The 19,852-nt window shown below is 45.4% G+C and overlaps 1 protein-coding gene across 1 annotated transcript in view; it reads left to right on the top strand.

Annotated features, from left to right (window-relative positions):
- LOC146190458 (acid-sensing ion channel 4-like) overlaps nt 1–11,032 on the top strand; it is a 33,486-nt gene extending 22,454 nt beyond the window's left edge. Inside the window, exons 8-12 of the mRNA XM_084599795.1 lie at nt 2,316–2,397; nt 4,302–4,347; nt 6,704–6,732; nt 7,963–8,035; nt 10,782–11,032. Of these exons, the coding sequence (XP_084455921.1) occupies nt 2,316–2,397; nt 4,302–4,347; nt 6,704–6,732; nt 7,963–8,035; nt 10,782–10,973 (422 nt within the window). The 3' untranslated portion in view covers nt 10,974–11,032. The remainder of the gene's footprint in view (nt 1–2,315; nt 2,398–4,301; nt 4,348–6,703; nt 6,733–7,962; nt 8,036–10,781) is intronic.
- Nucleotides 11,033–19,852: the final 8,820 nt, after the last annotated feature.

Here is a 19,852-nt window from a genome sequence, read left to right as displayed (position 1 = left end):
GGTAGCCTCCATGTCGTACCGCAACTGGACCGGTGTTCTTAGGATGATCCCACCAGGTATGCGCACCATGCAGGGTCTTATGTACCCATCACGTCGGACGAGTGCGTCAACCATTTACCCGGTTTTCAACTTCAGTCTTGGCAGATGAGGCTGGTGAACTAGCATGAGAGTTCCTTTCTTCAGGGTCCTATATAAGCTCGGCACAGCAAAATGAGCAGCGCGAAGGCTCGTCAGGTACTCTTGTTGCTACTTATGCCAGAAGTGATTAGCCAAACTAGCGGCAACACCAGCGGCGAGTCAATTCACCCAGAGACGTTGATTCTACAGTATACAGCCTGTGCACAAGGTAGGTAAACGTTTTCCCAGAAGAAAACGGGATGGAGTAAGCCGCTCCGGCTCGCCAGTTTCTGCAGATACATATAGGCTAGAGGTCTTGAGTTGATGACGGCCTCAAGTTGGGTCATTGTTTCAGTGAGCTTCTCGAAAGTACAGAAGTGATTGCCTAAAACCTTCTTCAGACAAGACTTCACGGAACGAACGCTTCACTCCCAGAATCCTCCAAACATGGCGGCTCTCTCGGAAATAAACTTCCATGCCATCTGGTGGTTCAAGAAATAAAACTGTGTGCCGTAACGTTGTCCACAGGCGTTTCAGATCTCTTGAAGCACGCTGAAATGTTTTCGTTGTGCGAAATATTGACTTGAGAGACTCCTCTCACAAAAATTATTTTTTAAATGTCATTTGAAAATTATGAGCATACATGTCAGTCATTTAGTTCTAGGTGCACTGCGCTGGTAACTGCACACGTGAAGATGAGGATGTACAATTCCTTGCTGTCATAATCCTTTGTGTTCAACGCCCGGCAAAACCGATACACGTCACTTCGAATGGTGGAGAGGCTGGGGTGCCCTGTCTCGAGGTAAAGGGGCGACTGGCTCCGTGGCTGGGCGGCTGTTGAAACGGTTGCAAGACAAGCATTTCTTGAGATTTTTTTCTGCTACCTGTCTTTCTCTAACCATCAAAAGCTGCTCCATGAGCTCCTTGAGACTCTAAAGTGCACCTGCGTGGAACATATGGCAGTGGCGACTACCAAGAAGTCAGTGAAGTGACGACTGGCAGTGAAGATTATTCGATGCGTAATTCTGCGGGAGAGGTCAGCATTACTCAAACGTCTTTCAAGTATTAGCACTCCATCTTGATCACAGAAGGTCTCGGCTCCCACAAAGGAGAGTTGCAATTACGCCAAGCGTGATGCGTGCCATACATACCGCAGCTCTTCATGAAAAGCATCTCGTTGCAACCGACGTATAACAAAAGTTTGTTCTTGGTTTACCTCTTCTATCTTCAGATATCCGATGTTTCTGGTTAGGTTTTTTTTTTTTGAATTTTACAAGAATCGCTACATCCTTGAAGCAACACGAACAAGTTTAAAGAGGACACTGTGCCGTCGGAGCGTCAATACTGCTTTCTCTACTGGCACGTTGTGCACTTGCACTGCTCTTTTCTATTCCAGTGCTGCGGCTATATCAACGTACTTTTCGTGCATTGGCCACGCGATGCGTGGTTCACTTAGCCAGCTACGTCTAACCTATGAAATGGTGTTTGTCTTCAGAGCTTCGAGGCTGGCTCCTCTTGTCAGAAGTCTGAAAAAACTAGAATCAGCAGTTTCTTCAGAAACCAAAAAATGTTGAACCTTTCGAACGCCTTTGGGACAAATGATGAGTATACTGGAAGGTTTGTTATTTTGTTTATGCCCCTATTTACGATGAGAGGTTTTGTGAAATTTTCTCTGTTACTGGTAGCTGTCGAAGTCGTATTACATCGTAGTAGAAATATTACACGTTCGGACATATTCTAGCAAATGCAGGGAAAAGGTAACCCTTTATGACGCACGTACAAAGAAAACCGGCAGCTACCAAGATCATGGAAAGCATACGGGAATGTTTCTATTTCTTAATTTGCAGTGTTTACTTTTAAAATAGTAATGTAATCATTTCGTAGTTGAACAATAATTGGTGAGATGTAGACGAAAAAAAAAAATAACTGCAAGCCGTCGATGGGGTCTGAACCCACGACCTCTAAATTTCGCGTACGGTGCTGGTTACTGCGGCGTATGTTTAACGCTCTACTTTCGTCGGTACATAAGTTGGCTGTAAATTATAGCCTTTAGAATATTCTGCAGCGCCCCCTCTGTCCAGAGCTGAGGTTGTTACCGAAGTGTTCCTTGGTTTCGATGGCTGTTGACTTCCTCAGTACGAAATATACAATCAGCGATTCCTATATGTTTTAACAATACTTCTTTGTGATCAATTCAGAGCTTGAGTGCGCATCCGAAGTGTCTACAATCGAGACGATCGAGAAACTTGAGAAAGAGTGCAGATGCCTCCGTGCCTGCCGGTAAGTGAAGCATCGCACGTTTTTATAATTACTCCTTGTTATATCACGCCAATATAACAGGATGTCTTCTTTACTTTGCTTTCGGGACAGGATACTATGAGACCGTAAAACAGCTGGTTAGGATCAGCGTATTATTATCGGATCAATTTCGGGCAGCATTGCTGACGTTGCTAGAAGCGCATGAGGAATATACCAAGACACGACAACGTTACGATTTGCCCTTTATGTTCTTCAAAAAAAAAAAAAAGCTCACGAAATATCGGCCAACTGAAGTCCCGTCGCCGCATGTGTAGAACTACATAACTTCAAATCCTGCTAAAGTGCAGGATATAGGGGGAATTGCCTTTTCATTGCAAAGGCGACCGCAGTGTGAGGCGACATGCATTAACGAACTTAAGCACAACCAATGCAGTGCTGCCTCTATTGTGACTGTACTGTGTGAGATCGCAACGTTTCTAAAACTATCTTGGCAGCTTTGTTGTTTATTTGTACTAGACCTATCTTCGTGCGTTGACGCGAACTCTTACATTGTTGATCTGTTTATGCTCAAAATCGCAGGTACATGGCTGTATTGCTTTGTTAGTAGCGCCAGCTACAACCACATCTGTAATGACTGCCGCTGCGCGCAATTGCCCCTACACTGTTCTAGATTGCGGCTGGCGATTTCCGTGCTTTGTCGTAAAGTACTTTACCAGCTTTAAAGCCAGCGTGGCGGAGAGGAACACGATGATTCTGTTTATCGACGACATCTACGCATGCTTGTTGCTATCGCGGCCGCCGACTTGCTCCGTTCTTTTTGGGTGCCATCGTTAGCACATTATAGAGTTGGTTTTATTTATTTATTTATTTATTTATTTATTTATTTTACAGGTACTTCCAGCCTTGTTATCAGGCCTTTGGCAGGAGTGGGCAGTTCAGGTGAACAAAAGCAAGAACAGCAAACAAGATACTAGACACTGAAGAATAAATCATAACAAAAACACAGGAGAATATTCACATGATGAGGTCATTTGAGAAGGAAAGGCACATGTAATTATGACTTGGGCGCAAATCAGCATAAAAATGAAGAAATAGTTGGGGAATCAACAGTGTCGGCGGGTAACGCATTCCATTCCCAAATAGTACGCGGAAAAAAGGAATATTTGAATGCGTTAATCCTGCACGAATAATCTATAACTTTTTGGTATGATATGAGCGTGTGGAGCGGCGATTAGCTAGTAGAATATATAAACTTTTATCTATTTCCCACTTATTAGTATAGAGTACGTTGGTACTCTATAGTGACGTTGGTACTCTATAGTGACGTTGGTATGTTGGTCAGTTGTCCACTGCATGGTCACTTCCTTGTGAAAAATGCACCGATTCACCTGTTCTTTGTGTTTCTGAACCGAGGACCGAGGACCGAGGTTAAGAGAAGTCGTATGAATGCACAGTGTGTGTGTGTGTGTGTGTGTGTGTGTGTGTGTGTGTGTGTGTGTGTGTGTGTGTGTGTGTGTGTGTGTGTGTGTGTGTGTGTGTGTGTGTGTGTGTGTGTGTGTGTGTGTGTGTGTGTGTGTGTGTGTGTGTGTGTGTGTGTGTGTGTGTGTGTGTGTGTGTGTGTGTGTGTGTGTGTGCGCGTGTGCGTGCGTGTGTGTGTGTGTGTGTGTGTGTGTGTGTGTGTGTGTGTGTGTGTGTGTGTGTGTGTGTGTGTGTGTGTGTGTGTGTGTGTGTGTGTGTGTGTGTGTGTGTGTGTGTGTGTGTGTGTGTGTGTGTGTGTGTGTGTGTGTGTGTGTGTGTGTGTGTGTGTGTGTGTGTGTGTGTGTGTGTGTGTGTGTGTGTGTTTAGACATATCGAATGCAGTATAATGTGTCGCCTTCTCATCAGCTTGGCGACAATGTCACATGCGGTGTCACCCTTTCTTACAGGGACATCTCATACAAGCTAGAAGTTACAGTTGCTGCATTGAGAGAGGTAAGCACAGACACCGAGTAGAGTAAATTATGCGGGCAAAATAGGTCAAGTAAGAAAGAAACTTGACCCTGATTACTAAGGCAGAATAAAAGTTACAGTTTAACGAATCGGCCTTGTTTATAGCAATAAACAGCAGCACCTGTTGTCTGCCAAGCATACTAGCAGTATGTCCTCAGACAACACGAAATAAAAATTCCCCAGTTTATTCATTTTGTTTTCTCTCTCTCTCTCTGTTTGCCACCGCCGTGTATTAATCGTTACAGTGGTCGACTGTTCAAGCCGCAATGGCCGCTTTTCAACGGAGGCGAAACGCTACTCCCCTGTTTACTGTACGATGTGAGGGCACTTAAAGAAAAAAAACCAGGTGGTCGAAATTTTCGTACCCATCCACTACGGCTTCCCTCAAACATCGAGTCATTCTGGGACTTTAAGGACTATATACGAAACCAAACCAAATTAAACCGTCTCTCTCGTTGTACCACTGCCTTACATACGTTCTTTGTTATGAAGTTTGTGGGGGGTTTTGACATTACTTCTTGATTCTCGAAGAAAGAAATTATTGCTTGTGCCCGTTTTTATTGCCTCCGAAAAATAGCGCACAGAAATTGAAACGTACGTTTCTTTTCAGCTGTGAGTTCGTTAGAAAGTGCCTTGTGCCAAACATATATTGTACCAGTATATACCAAACGGTTGTACAGGGTCATTCTCTTCTAGCTCTAACACGGTCACCACTTTCAAAGCGTCATTGCGTTCGACCTATCCACGCAATAAGGCTTAGTGTCAGGCCACGTGAAGCAACACGCCCGGGTACATCTGTTTTGCATAGCTTTGCATCGATATGTGCCTGCGTCGGACGCAATGTTGCTTTTAAAGCAGTGACCATGCTAGAGCTAGAAGTGGACGAGTGTACACATGTGTCTGAACCATAAGTTTGGCGAGTTTTGCACTACGTGAGCGAGATAACATTGAGTTAAATTTAAGCTTTGAGTTCAATTTGTCCACTAAATGAAAGCTTAAGAATAAAGTACTCATTATCACGAACCATAGTAATTGGTTCCCTCCGAAATTGATGACACAGCAATCACATGTAGTAAAGGTGTGAGCCAACTACTAATGGAACGAACGACTGGTTTTTCAGGGGACGCGTAAACAGACCAGAATTCATTAAAATCATGGACAAGCTTTTAAAGCAATCACCAATAGAAAAAGAGGGGCGTTGTTAATTTGTAGACTGGGGTTGGATAAAAGGAAGTGCAAAAAAATTGCTTCCTCCCCCGTAACTGAGAGTAGATGTAAGCATAATATGGTTACGTACATAGCACATCAGTTGTATAATAGTACTCGCCACAATCTTGAAATGGGTAATAGTGCACAGCACATCGCACCAGGAGCTTTTCTAACAAGACAGCAGGCTCAGTCATTCTCGGAGATTTTCTTGACGCGCCGAGTAGATATCGGCTGCAATTGTGGGGCCTTATGTAGGCAGGTGAAGTTCGTGGTGGCCGTGTCACCTTCGTGAGCGACCGCATAATCATGGCATTGTCGGCAAGGGCGAGCAGTCTTCTGCCATGGCGTATAACTCACAAAGCGATCGCTTTCCGCAAGGCAGTTCCTGTTTCTCCTTACACCGGGCTCCACTGCTCGGCTTAAGCAGCTCTGACGATGGTGGCAGTGAAATGCAGAACGATGCAGATGCGTATGCGGCCACGAAGAGACGCTGGCCTGATAAGTATACTTAGGAAGAGCAGAGCATTTGAGTGCTCCCTGGCAGTTTATACGACAGGTTGCCAAAGAGAGAAACGCTATGTGCTGACGACTCAACGCAGTGACAGACTCGATTCCAAATGCCCGAAATTTCTTCGAGCTACTGCCTGTTTAACCACCGGCGTCGGGCGGCATTCTACGCGTGGCGCTGTGGCGCCGTGCGCCATCCTTGGGAACGGCGCGGAAGCCTGAGTGAGCGAACTCGTCTCATAAAACTCGTTCGGTACCCGGCTATTCACGTTTCGGTGTCCGAATGAAGAGAAATAATGCCCAGATATTGGCTCTCAGTTTTATTTCGACGTCCATTCAAAGTCGTCGTCAACGGGAGTAAAAAACACTACTCCGTTCAAGTCATTTTGATCAACCTCATTAACATCGCGGACATCGTGATGTGTTTAATACTGTCAACGGTTTTAAAGGCCGAGCGATTAACTGTGTCTGAGGTATGTGAACATCAGCGCGTTGTAGTAGGAGTAGAAAAATATACTTGTTAAGAAACAGAGCTGTTGGCAGCTATGCTTGTTCCATCAATAAGGGCAGCCTAGCTGATGCGCGCACAAAACTGTCTCATCGTTTTAAACTCTCTTTGCAGGACGTCGTGGGACAGTCCAAGAAGAATGGGTACGACAACCCCTGATTTCACATCCTGCCATGCAGGAAACACTGCGCGAAAATGCCGAGATAGACAAGCTTCCACATTTACCATTTTCTTTTCTAAAATTCATTCTTTCTTAACTCATGTTGTGTACCTGCCAGTGCATTCCCTTCTTTTAGTTTCATTAGCCCTCTCTTCTTTCACGTGCTAGACTCCTGTCAGCTACCGCATATTCATTTCTATAAAAAAGTAAGCTGCACAGCAAACAAGGTGTTTGCATGTGTTCATGGGTCATAGTGAGCCACTTTCGTATTTAAAAATATATATGTTGCTAAATATGCTCAAACCAGTGAACACTGGATCGCTAGTCACCGCACAGAGTGGCGTTATTTAAGTGCAGAGTGCACCGACAAGAAACCACGGTGGTAACCAGCTCATAGCGCGTGCTCGGAAACCTCAAACAAAATTTTCGCATTTTTGTAGATGACGGAAAAAATTGGAGAGATATGGATATCACAGACAATTTTAATGCAATAGCGTCAAAATTTCATTCTGAAGAAATACCGGCTTCGCCGTTGTCCGCGTTGTGAGCGAATAATCACGGGCAGGTGGTAGTTGGCAGGTGACATGGCCAATCGCTGACTCGACAATCGGTTGTGTGATGTTATGATAGCACATGCTGCCACGAAATTAGGAGGGGCTGCCAACTCGGGTTGCTCATTTGTGGTGGGAAGGCGGAATAGGAATCAAACTTCGAGGGCCCATGGATGCCGGGTCAAGCACGGTAATTATGGGCCATGCAGGTGCGTCGTTAATATACAGGTTGGCTGAAGCGGGCCTTTATTGCGTCTAGGGTGGCAGGCCACTTACGACCGGTAGGTAAATAACGCGACAGCTTAGGAATGTATGCTATAACAAGGATGCGGGAGGTTTCAGAGGCACAAGCTAAGGGACAAGTAATTCAGCCAACAGAAACTACATGTACTTGAAAGAGGAACCGCTAGGGGAGCCGCACACGGGAGCCATTATTGCTATCGCGTCATACCCTAAAACGCGGGGCTTGAGTGTCCCCTGTAATGTTGGGGGACCTATTACGAACGGAAGAAAAGTTAGCCAGAATTTTGTCCGAAGAGTTTTTCCATGTGTGCACCACTTTTCAGTGCTTTATAAAGTAGGCAGCATAGGTTTGTTGGTATCGAACATTTTCTCATTTTCTTTATTTTTCCTTTCCCTGTTTTTTCTTGCTGCGGGTGTAGACCACCAGCTCGCCTGGTTCTATTTTTCAACTCACTCACCTACGAGCACGTGCGATCTGTGCCGAAATATGACGTGAGTACGGGGTACTTTACCGCACGTTTTTGAGACTAAATCAAAGTATTTCCACGTAATTAAAGCAGCCAAATTTAGAATTTCACTTTTCTTTTGGGCACCAGACGCTGAAGAAGTAACAAGCAACAGCGTAAGACATAAAGAAGTTGCTTCATAATATTTTGTAAAAACATGCCTCGGCCGCCATGGCCGGGAAGGCGGAAGATCGCCGGTGCTAGGATAAAAGTCTCGCGACGAAGCTAGTGAGCCAGCTCATTATCGGTAACTACTGCGTGGCTTGGCACACACAGCATGGCGATGAAGACAGGAGCAAGTTGCCAGACAGCACAGACGAGGGAATCGTGCAAGTGTGCAGGATCGATATGCTCGAGTCGCCAGAATATATCTCATACATGGAATTGGTTTAAATCCGGTAACGGGGACAAAGCGCCAGAGAATAGAGTTCCGGACTTGCATGCATGATGGCAGCAATCTTCCCTGCAAAATAATAATCTCTGTTGCAGCAGGCACCAGCTGTGGATGTCATGGGAGCGGTTACAGACCGCGTTACAGTTGCACAAGTTGTGACAATGAAAGGAGAATAGGAGGTGTCCGAGTAACATGTGGACTATCGACAGGGAATAGCAGTGCTCGGGCCTGACGACGGCCAGCGCGCAGACCATGCATCGTGTGGAAAAGAAGTGGAGCAAACCTAATGCCTCCTTCTCTCTAAACGAAACAGATGCATGCGGCTAGCATCAACTTATAATGATGCGAGTGAGGTGGAAAATGATTTGCAAGGGTGTTGCTGGTCCGTAGCAGCTTATGAAATATATTTCGGCTGCCGCACTACCATAAGTACTGAATAAATTTATAGCAAGGAAGGAATTCAGACAGGGAGCCAAAATCTTTAATACCTTTATGAATATGGAAGCTGTGGGTGATAAAGGAACGATTTCTGTTCACTCCGTATTTACAGGGGTAATTTTAGACGTGGATTGGGAACAAATAATATGACAGTAGTGGAGAATGCTCTAGGGATCTGCGAATCGTTGATGACATTGGCTTGCTAAGTAAATCACGCGGAAGAATTGCAAAACATGTTCACTCACTTGCACAAACTAGAAATGAGTACCTAAAGAAATAACATGCAAAAATAATGTTCAGTGATCTCCGAAGGGAATAGCAGCTTGCGTTAGGTAGTAAGGCGCTGAAAGTGGTAAAGAGATACGCCTGCAGAGGGTTGGCAGTGGCCGCACATCCAAATTACAACACCGAAATAATTTAAAGAAGAATAGGCGGAGTGCATTTGAGGGGCATTCGCAGTTGATGAATGACACTTCTTATGGTGTACTTTACCGCTGTTAGCCCAGAGGGCGCAAATCTGAAGGCAAACGAAAAGGGTTCAACTTAAATTCTGGACAACGCAGAGGGCCATGCATAGAACAGATAATAATAGGAGTAATGTTAAGAGAAAGGAACAGAGCAAAGACAGTCAGGGAACAAACGTGGGTAGTTGACATTCTAGCCAAAACTGAGATGAGTAAATGGTAATGGGCAGGGTATGCAGTGCGAAGGCAAGAAAACAAATGATCGCTAAGGCCCAAGGGTAATTGAGTTGATTTCGAGATAAGGCAAGCGTAGCAGGCGGCGACAGACATTTAGTTCAATGGATGAACTCAGCGGATTATATGTGGGTACATCTTGTAAAAGACCGGGATAACTGAAGAGACATTCGCGAGGCCTTTGTCCAGCATGGAAAGTTGTTGATGACGATTTTAGTACTATGAACCGCGATGTCCATTCTTCCGTTTTCACTTCTTCTTTCATACTGGCATTTCTGCCTGAGTAGCCTCATTTTTGCAAAAATATTGAATGAGCAATTTATATTAAAAAGCACCGTAAGGTTCGGAAGCAGGGAAATAAAATCCATCACTGTGGACTAATTGAACAATAACCACCTGATACCAACACAGAGTAACCTGCACTCCCTACATTTACCCCGAACTATATAAAAACTAGTATGCAAAACTGTCAATGAAGCATGTCAAAACAACGAAGTGCTTTATTCCTCCTGCTCCGCTCCCTTGCCTCTGAACAAGTGTGAGATAAAGTTTCAATTCAAGTTCAGTTCAGTTCAGAACTTCATTTTTAACTATGTGTATGAGGCCATAGGCGGAAAAAGCTGCCGTTTGCAGCTTGAGGATGCCTGATGAATGTACCATGCAGCAGCACATAGACAATAAAAAATGTTGAACATACATGCATACAGTTACACTTTCACTCAAAATGATTCATTGAAAGACATTGTCAAAATATGCATGATACGAAGGCCGCCAACGACTAACATTCTGTGCTGGTTGGTAGGAAGCAGAGAGGCATTTCTCTCCGGTAGGAGCCGAGAGCGATTACTGTATCAGATTGCAATTCAAGATGCTACAATTTGACAGCACCAATTCAGATTCATTTTTCGTATGGAAATACTGTTCTACGTCATTCTAGCTCTCATATAGGCTGGCAAGACAAATAATCCTTTCGCGATAGGCGTTCATGCAAATTCATGAACTTGATACATGTACGCTGCTTCTGCGTAAGTAAACTCTGACGTTTAGTCACGTGACACACGTTAAGAAAGTGGTCGGGTAACTTAGTGACGTTATAGAGTGCTTGGTTATTAACTATACTGATATGGCGTTGCCATCAGGCATGCCTGCGTACCTCGGGAAACCCTTTTTTCGGTCTCGCTGAGCATAACATGCATGTCCAGGAGACCCACGTGATGAGCAACCTGGGCGGCATCAGCGGCATGTACCTGGGCCTCTCCTTTTTCGTGCTGTTCCAAGTGCTCGACATCCTGGTGGTCGGGGCGCTGCGTCTCAGCCGGCAGCTCCGGTGGGATAAATCATCGCGCAGCTTTGTGGTTCCGGCACCCGAAACATCCGGACACAAGCCTGCGTGAATGTCTCAGAGCGCTTTTCTTTGCACATGCCGCATTATAGCATTCCGTGACATGTTACCGAAAACCACAAGCTAATAGCTTTTCGCTGAACTTCAAGAGTCCATTTTTGGCTACTAAGTACCGTTCTTGATACGCTTGGTGCAAAGTGCTGGATCTTGTTTTGTAAAACCTTGGGCTGTTATGCACTTTGGTTTTGCGCTTTTCTTGCAGAATACAGCGCCGTATAAAGCAGGCCTGCTCGGTTGGTTCAGGCCGCATACAGTATGTTTGTACCTTTATGTACGGACACGTTTCTAAAAGACCAGACGTTTTAGAGAACGAAACTGCGAGCGCCAAGAGTAGCGGCTTTTGTGGAGCTAGCTGCCGAGTGCAGACACGATAAAAAGTGCAGAAAGAAACATTACACTTATTCTGTTTTTGTCATTAGAATTCCCGTTGAAATTTACTATGCATCGAGTGTGTAGAAACGAGAAACAAAAATTATGGAGAAATGGTTATACACCAGCTTTTCCTGCAATACGCGAAATTAATTATCCATATGCTTCGCGAAACGGTACACGAGGTGCTTTGGAGGTAACTCATGAGAGTGCGAGAACATCTTCAATCCGACGCAAAGCTTACACAAGCAGGAGTTTGAACGTGGCCACGCAACGGAGGCAAGCGTCGAGCCAGCAGAGGCCATGATTTGATTGAGCTCGACCACCGGATTCCAATAAACTGAGTTCTGCCACTTAATATTTTCCTTTACTATATGCTCAATAAAAATAAATAAACACCAACCAACCAAAAGTTATTCTGCGGTGTTCCGTCCTTTTTTTTTCTTAGAATCTTTCACGTTTTTAAAAAGGCTCTGTACATATCACCTAGGTATAACATTCATTGATGAGTCATTACGGGGAATTGATTTTTCCAGCAGCACGTTGATATACTGGTTGTTTTATCGATGGCGAACCGGAATGAAAGAAAAGTTTTTGTTTCTTTTTTAAGATAGAGAGATGGCTTTGTAAGCGTCCAATACCGTTGTTGACCAAGCTCATCTATTTAGCTGGTTAACTAAATTGTAATAATTTCCATTTTTAACTATTAGACTTAGGTGCTTGAATGCAACTGACAACGGAAAGCCTCACGTTCACGTTCACCAGTCCCGAAGCGACTTTAGTCACTACAAGGTCCTGCGTGGCGCACTTGCTACGTGACCGCTGTCCTGTGTGGGCTGGAGCACCGAGCATCGACAGATACCGCAACATTGCGGAGCAGTTCATATGGCTGGTACATCTAGAAAGACGTACAGTGATGACGCCACTTCGCAACGGGCGCTTTAGACGAAAGTCACTGAGCCACAGGGCAGACAGATGTTACGTTTTTGAGATTTTAAAAAGCGATATAACTTTTACTAACTACCGACTAGAAACCCCTATGTACATTTAAGCACCTGGAGGTAATGGTTTACTTAACAAACTTACAGTATGCATGATTAGGCTGTTTTATAATGTTAGCCAACACTGCTATTGCAACGCTGATGAAGCCAGATCTCTACCTTAAAAGGCTATTTTTTAATAATCTGGTTCTTCGCTTAAACACTTGGTATAGTGCATGTGCTCTTGTTCTAGACCACGACGGTAGCCATGACCTAAGAGATTCAACGACAAAAAACGACAAATGTGTGTGAATGCGTAAGCAATTCTGGGGAATGGAGAAAGAATGGCTCCTTTCTTCTGCCCCGTCACGGCGGCTTAGAGGTTAGGATGCTTTAAATGACGGCGCTCTAGCCAACGACGGTCAGTCACCTAAAAGGTGTGTTTGTATGTATGTATGTATGTATGTATGTATGTATGTATGTATGTATGTATGTATGTATGTATGTATGTATGTATGTATGTATGTACGTATGTATGTATGTACGTATGTATGTATGTATGTATGTATGTATGTATGTATGTATGTATGTATGTATGTATGTATGTATGTATGTATGTATGTATGTATGTATGTATGTATGTATGTATGTATGTATGTATGTATGTATGTATGTATGTATGTATGTATGTATGTATGTATGTATGTATGTATGTATGTATGTATGTATGTATGTATGTATGTATGTATGGGATGGCGCAGTGGTTACGGCGCGCGACTACTGTTCCCAAGGACGCGGGATCGAATTGTATTGTGCACCCCTAGCTCTATTAGTCATTAGCCGGTTCGTAGACGTACTGATGGGGAGGCCAAGAGCTGTTTTTATGCTCTTCCTGATTGCTTCAAACTTAGCCTTCTCGCAGTTGGCAAGGTGCACGTACGGGACAGTGTAGGCCACCCTGCTAATGACAAATACCTGTACAAGTCTTGGGAGGTTGGCTTCTCTCATACCCGACTTGCGATAAGCGAAGCGTATAATTAGACGCATCATTTGTTGAGCACAGCTTTCGAGTTTTCTTACAGCTTCTCCGTGAAGAGCATTTTCCTCTAGCCACATACCTAGGATCCTAATCTTGTCCACTCTAGGAATGGGTACTCCGTCTGCCTTTACTTCAATTCTCGGTTGTTCTTTGCCCAATCCGCTGCGTGGTGGCTGGTACACGAGCATCTTGAATTTTTCGGAAGAGCATTTTAGGCCTCTAGAATTTACCTATTCTTCAATCGTTTTCACGGCTTCCTGAAGGGCGCCTTCAATTTTTTCATCACTAACTCCAGCGGTCCAGAGTGCGATGTCGTCTGCGTACATGCTGTGGTTTAGGCCTTAAATGTCTTCTAGCTTTGATTGAAGCTTGATCAGTGCAACATTGAAGAGCAGGAGTAAAAGGACTGAGCCCTGGGGTGTTCCTTTGATGCCCAGCGTATATTCGCCCGAATTGTGTTTTTTCAATTTTGATGGTTTCTTCTCGCTTTGAGAAAACGTCCCGTTGTAAGGTTTTTCACCTACGCCGAGATCTTGTAGGTTTTCTAGTATTGCTTTGTGTTTAACGTTATCGAAGGCATATGCTAAGTCTAGACCCAGGATAACTCACGTGTCTTTAGTAAGCGCTTCGATGATCTGGTGTTGGATTTGCAGCATAATGTCCTGGGTCGACAGACCAGGTCTGAAGGCAATCATAGAGTTTGAGTTTGGATAGACTCCGTTGTCTTCCAAGTATCTGTTTAGTCTTGTCTGGATAACGTGTTCCATGAGTTTACCCGCGCACGATGTCAAAAAAAAAAAATGGTCTTAGATTTTCAAACTGTAGCTTTTTGCTAAGTTTGGGAATCGTGACGATCTGCGCTGTCTTCTAGATGGTCGGAAGTCGTCCTCGTTGCCAGCAATATTCCATGTACTTTGGTAGGACAGCTATTGAGCCACCGTCCAGATTTCACAACATCTTGTTACTCACTCCACTTCGCCGCGCTGCTGACTTTGTTTTAAGGCGGGCAATTTGAGCCCTGACTTCTGTTTCTTCTATGGGTCTATCCAGGTCCTGATTTGGCAGTCCATGGTAGTCTGGGAGTGCCTCAGGGACGGGATTCCCCACATAGCGTGTCTGTAGCTTTTCAAGGAGTTCATTTTTCGTCCCATCGTAGGAATGAACAGTCTTTTGGATTTTTTGCTTCTGCGCTGATTTGCAACCTTCCGGCTCCAAGGGGTAGTGTAGCAGCTGCCAGGTTTCCGCTAGTCATATGGATCGTTTCATGTTATCGCATGTAAATTCCCAATATTGTCTACATAGCTGAAGTGTATATTTTTCTACTTCTTTGTTGAGTCGGGCCTGTCTGCGGCGTACGGTTCTGTTCCATCTTTGTTGCTTTAGCTTCTTCTCCAATCCCTTTTTGGCCTGCCATAAGTCACGGCGTGGGTAAAACGTGGGGAACCCCCTCTCATCTGTTACTGCGTTTTCGCGCAGTATGTCTGAGCGAATTAATCCCAGCGATCGGCAGACGCCCTTATCTCCTGGGATCCTTAGAGGTAAAAAATTGTTTCGGCTTAGCTCGGCTAAGCCCAGTTATGCAAGCGAAAGCTTTGTTATGCTTGGTCATGTTGTGTTGCTAATTAGACTTTATAGATAACCTAGTTTACAGAGCGGAAGATCGATTAAGCATGGTCAGACACGGTTTGCCGTGGTTTAACTAATTCATGGCTGTCTGTGTGTACGTCAAGGAAATGGAGAACTCCTCCATGGCTGACTGCGAACCTCGAGGACACTCTGGCCGGGTCTAGACGACACGAAGGTGTCGAGGAAATTTTGAAGGGTGAGGTGCCAGAAGTGAGCCATTGGCCAGAGGTGGTGATGGAAGGAAATGGTAGCCAGAGGGCTAGAGGGTTGCGTGGCATTGTGTCTGCCAATGTTGTATATTTGTGGAAATATGTATACTGGTACGAATAAAGTTTGCAGAACGAGTGAAGAACAAGAACAAGCAGGCGTTAGAGTGGGTTTTAAAGAAATAAGGATAACAATACCCTGCGCGCACAGTTTTGCGACACAACGGGTTAAAGAAGCAGCAGGTGTGCGAAAGAGAAGAATAAACCATCGTATTCTGGTTCACTGTATAAGAATTGAAGCAGCAGCAGAAAAAGAGGCGAGTGATGGCGGCTCTGTGCGCCGCACATGCGAAGAAGAATAAGCGCGGCGTCAGCACCTCGCGCTGCACCTGAGGTCAAATCGCGGTGCCGATTACCTTGGTTCGACGAGGACCGTAAAAGTTTCGATTTAAAAACAGCTTTATTTTCTGGTTTTGTAAGTGACTATACTGCTGTTCCTAGAATACAATTATAAATAAAAATACAGAAGAAAGGAATATTTGGTGTTGTGTTTAAGGTCCGGATTCTAGAGTACGAAGCGAGAGCTTTAACACCTCCCGTCCGCGGTTTAACTTGCTGATCCAAGTTCCTTATACACGTGCTTATTCCCGTTATCGCGTACAGATTAAATTAGGCGACTAGAGACGTCTTGTTCAACAGTCGATATGAAGTTAAAATACAGGAAAGCAAGTGAAAACCAATTTTTTAAGGACGAGCCTAGAATGGAGGAAATCTTCGCGGGCACGGGACGGCACATCGGGGAGCAAGACAACCGGACATATGGAAACGTTGGCAAAGGTAGGCCAAGTTCGATTCAGTGGAACTGTCATATACAATGTATACGATGTATCAGAACACATAGAGATATGTGAGTGTATGAACGTATTCTTAAGGCACTCATCTTGGGGTGGAAATCGGCCGGGACAAGTGCAATGAAGAAAACTGACAACGGCTGAAACGAGAGGCTGATAAACAGAGCGGGCGACGACGCACACAATCAGCTAAACATACAAGGGGAAACTTCAAGCGCAAACAAACGCATAGAGAGAAACAAATGACGAAGTTTTGGTAATAACTCCGGATAATGTTAAATCCGATGACAAATCGTCGATGAAGCCTCATCCGTAACAAAAGGTGGCGCTTTGCGAAGTTAGTTTAAAATAAGGAATTTTTTTTTAATTGCAGCGGCTTAGCTTAGCTAAGCTTGGTTATATAAGCGAAAGCTTTGCTATGCTTGGTTGTGCTGTGTTACTGAACAAGGTGAGACTATATAGATAACCTAGTTCACTGAGCTTAAGATCGATTAAGCAAGGTCAGGCAAGGCTCGCAGCGGTTTAACTCCTCTATGGCTGTCTGCAAACGTCAGAGAAACGCAGCCGAAGCACTGGTTCCAGTGCGCGACTCCTCCATGGCTGCCTTCGTACTTCAAGGACACCCGGGCCAGGTCTAGACGACACGAAGGTGTCGAGGGCATTTTGAAGGAGAAATTCCCAGAAGGCGAGCCAGATAGCCAGCGGTGGCAGTGGAGAGAAAGGGGCGGGGTGTTGAAGGTTATGTAGCATTTTGTCAGAAATGTTGTATATTTGCGGAGATATGCACCGTTATTAATAAAGTTTACCAGATGTTTGAAGAAGCAGAACGAGCAGTAGGTGTGCGATGTAGAAGAAGAAGTGAGCGCCTCCGGCTCTGCGTGCTGCAGGTGCGAGGAAGGATCGCGGTGAAGGCTCCTCGCTCCGCAGCTGAGCTCAAATCTGACCCACCAATGACTTTGGCTCCTGCTAGAGCAGTATAGTTTAAAATATCGATATTTTAAAGAGATATGGTGCCAGCGCTACGGCACAAGACGTGAGTGCTAGCTGTGCGAGCCCGGGTCTGCGAGTTAACTTATTAAGGCGAAAGCTTTTAATGACTCATACTGTCGGCATTTGTTTTTCTGATGACGTTTTAATCCTTTCTTCACCGAGAATCGGACCTCCATTACTTGGATCCCTAGCCGAGCGCTTTAACCAACTACGCCACACCCGACATCGTGAAACGCACGTCCTAATTCTCCTTGTCTACTGTGAGGATGATAGTAGCGATGACAATGACGCTGCATTTAGTGATAATGACAATGATGACAGCAGTGGTAATGACGGCGCATTTAGTTAATAATGATAATGAGAGCAAACATGATGCACCGTGTGTATTAGCAACGTTTAGGTGTTTGCTTTCTGCAGTGTAGATTCCGCAGTGCTCTTGAAATCCTTGAGCCTAGCCCTCGTAATCGTGCTCCCCTACAAAAAGGCTCGTTGCAATCTTGGTAGCGTGCGCGCGTCTGAGCATTCAAACGCTCATTGCAACTATGTCATCCGACGTCACCCAACCAGCCACCTCCATCGTCCCTCGCTACCTACCCTCGTGCACTGCGTAATGGGGACACCTCCACTTTCATCGCTACGGATGACCACGATGTGGATAACTAGCCACCCTCCTAGACCGGGTGAGTGCTCAGAACTGGTGGGACGACAGCATGAAAATAACGAATGTAGAGTTTTAGCTTACTGCAATGGTTTGTCAATTTTTAGTTAAAAAAAAAAGCGCATTCGAGACCTGTTTCAATTACTTCTTCGGCAGTCCAGCTGTGCACAAACCGATCTGAGTAACGTCTTCGGGCTGTCTCCCAGCAGGTTGGTGAGCCTATCACCAGTTACATTGAAGACTTCCTCGACCTCTGTATGCGCGTCAGTGTATTAGTGACACATGCTGACCGCATCAAGCCACTGATTCACGAGTCCGGCCGCGGCCATGGCATGTGTTCAAGGGTATTGAGGACGACGCATTCGACATGATCATTGCTAAGAGCCCCACCCCTGTTAGCGAGGTTATAAACAGGCACTATTCCTATGACGAGCAGCGCCAACAAACTGCCTTTGGCCGGTTTCCATAAGCGCAGGCCGCCTCTTAGTATAGCCGCCGTCGAAAGTTCTAGAGGCGGTGAAGGAGGCAAACAGCACAACGCTCTCAAAGCTATTCTCTTCTACGGCTCGCTAGAAAAGCCTGGAACCTTCTGGAAGCCATAGGCTGCATACGCGAAATTCACAAAGCCCGAAGTGAGAGGACCGGGTCAGCGCGGTGGAATGTATATGTGGGCCGGTATGCCTTTTTGCCCATGTCGACGAGGGTGAGGAAGCGCAGCGCGGTGGCCGGGATTGCGCAGTTGGCTGCGCTTGCTTCTGGAGATTTCTGTCAATTTCCATCTGCGGCGCTTCCTCCAGCGTACGCGCCGAAACATTTGCAAGTGAACTACCGCATCCTTACACGCCCCACCATAAGAGGATTGCTGGGCTTTTTTGCCCAGCCAAACCGTGCACTTACAAAAGGCGGCGGCTTTTCGTCCGCTAGCCCAGTCTACATGCACAATCCTATGTCACGGACACTTCGTGGTATGCAGGAGATTCACAATAGGTCACAGTTATTGTCACGCAATGTTCGCATGCACATTTCTCGTGCCCAGTCAGTGCACTTTATGTGAAATGTTCGCAGCAGGTCCTAGTTCCCGAAGTTCTGCACGCATCACACGTCACGGTGGTCCTGTCCGTGCGGCGCCATTGGATCACTTTGCTGGTCACTCGCTGTAGACGAACACACCTAGTTTCATGCACTTAAACCACCTGCGTAACGTGGTTCAGGCGTATCTGGTGGTTTCTTTTTATCCTGATCTCTGGAGACAGGGAGGTGGGCGTATTGTGTGGCTCACCTGGGGTTTGACTTATGCTGCCTACTGCACACTTATCGCCGCGCGGGGCGCTCGCTGCGTCGCGGAGTTTATCAGGTTAACGATTGCGAGCGATGGCCCGGACTGGGGCTGCTCACCAACTGAGGCCGGCGTTCATCATCATCGCATGCTCGCGTCCTCTTTGATTGCAGGAAGTAAAACGTTTCACAAGCAAGCAGGCTCCGCGGCCAACCAGAGTACATCACATTCACGAGGGAGGATTAGAGATACGCGAAATACATCTCGATGACATAGGTCGCATGTCGATGACTCAACGTGCGTCACCACCGGCACTGGCCGATGGGGACGGAGAACCATGCCAAACACTACCGGCTGAGAAGTGACTCGAGCAAGCACACAAGCCCTTGCGGCTTCTCCACAGCTCGCCTTGTTCGCCCTCATTATAACGCAAGGAAATTATGTTCTACAACGGTGTTTGAAACCGAGTTCAGGTTCTGTAAGCTCTATCACTGTTTGCAATTTTTTTTTTTAAAGAACGTGTAACAGTTTAGCGGGAATAGGTTACTTAAAAAAATAGATTGCAAAGCTTCACCTAGCGATGGTTATAAATGCATTAAAAATTTTGAAAAAAAGTCGCAAATTAATAGGAATAATCAATTACTTAAAATCAGTTATTTCCATGCCTGATGGTATTCCAGCTGAGTTGCTTCAAAACCTCAACCACGACGCTGTTAACACACTGCATACATTATGTCAAAAGATTTGGACAACCCTGCAGTGGCCACAGGATTGGAGAAGGTCAGTTTACATCCCCATTCCAAAGAAAGGCAGTGCCAAAGATTGTTCCAACTACCGCACGATCGCGCTTATTTCGCATGCTAGCAAGGTGATGTT

Source organism: Amblyomma maculatum, chromosome 4 (genome assembly GCF_055883805.1).
Source record: "Amblyomma maculatum isolate TAMU_Amacu chromosome 4, ASM5588380v1, whole genome shotgun sequence".
Taxonomy (NCBI): domain Eukaryota; kingdom Metazoa; phylum Arthropoda; class Arachnida; order Ixodida; family Ixodidae; genus Amblyomma; species Amblyomma maculatum.
The sequence above is the reverse complement of the archived record's forward strand: the minus strand, read 5'-3'. Positions and strand labels throughout refer to the sequence as shown.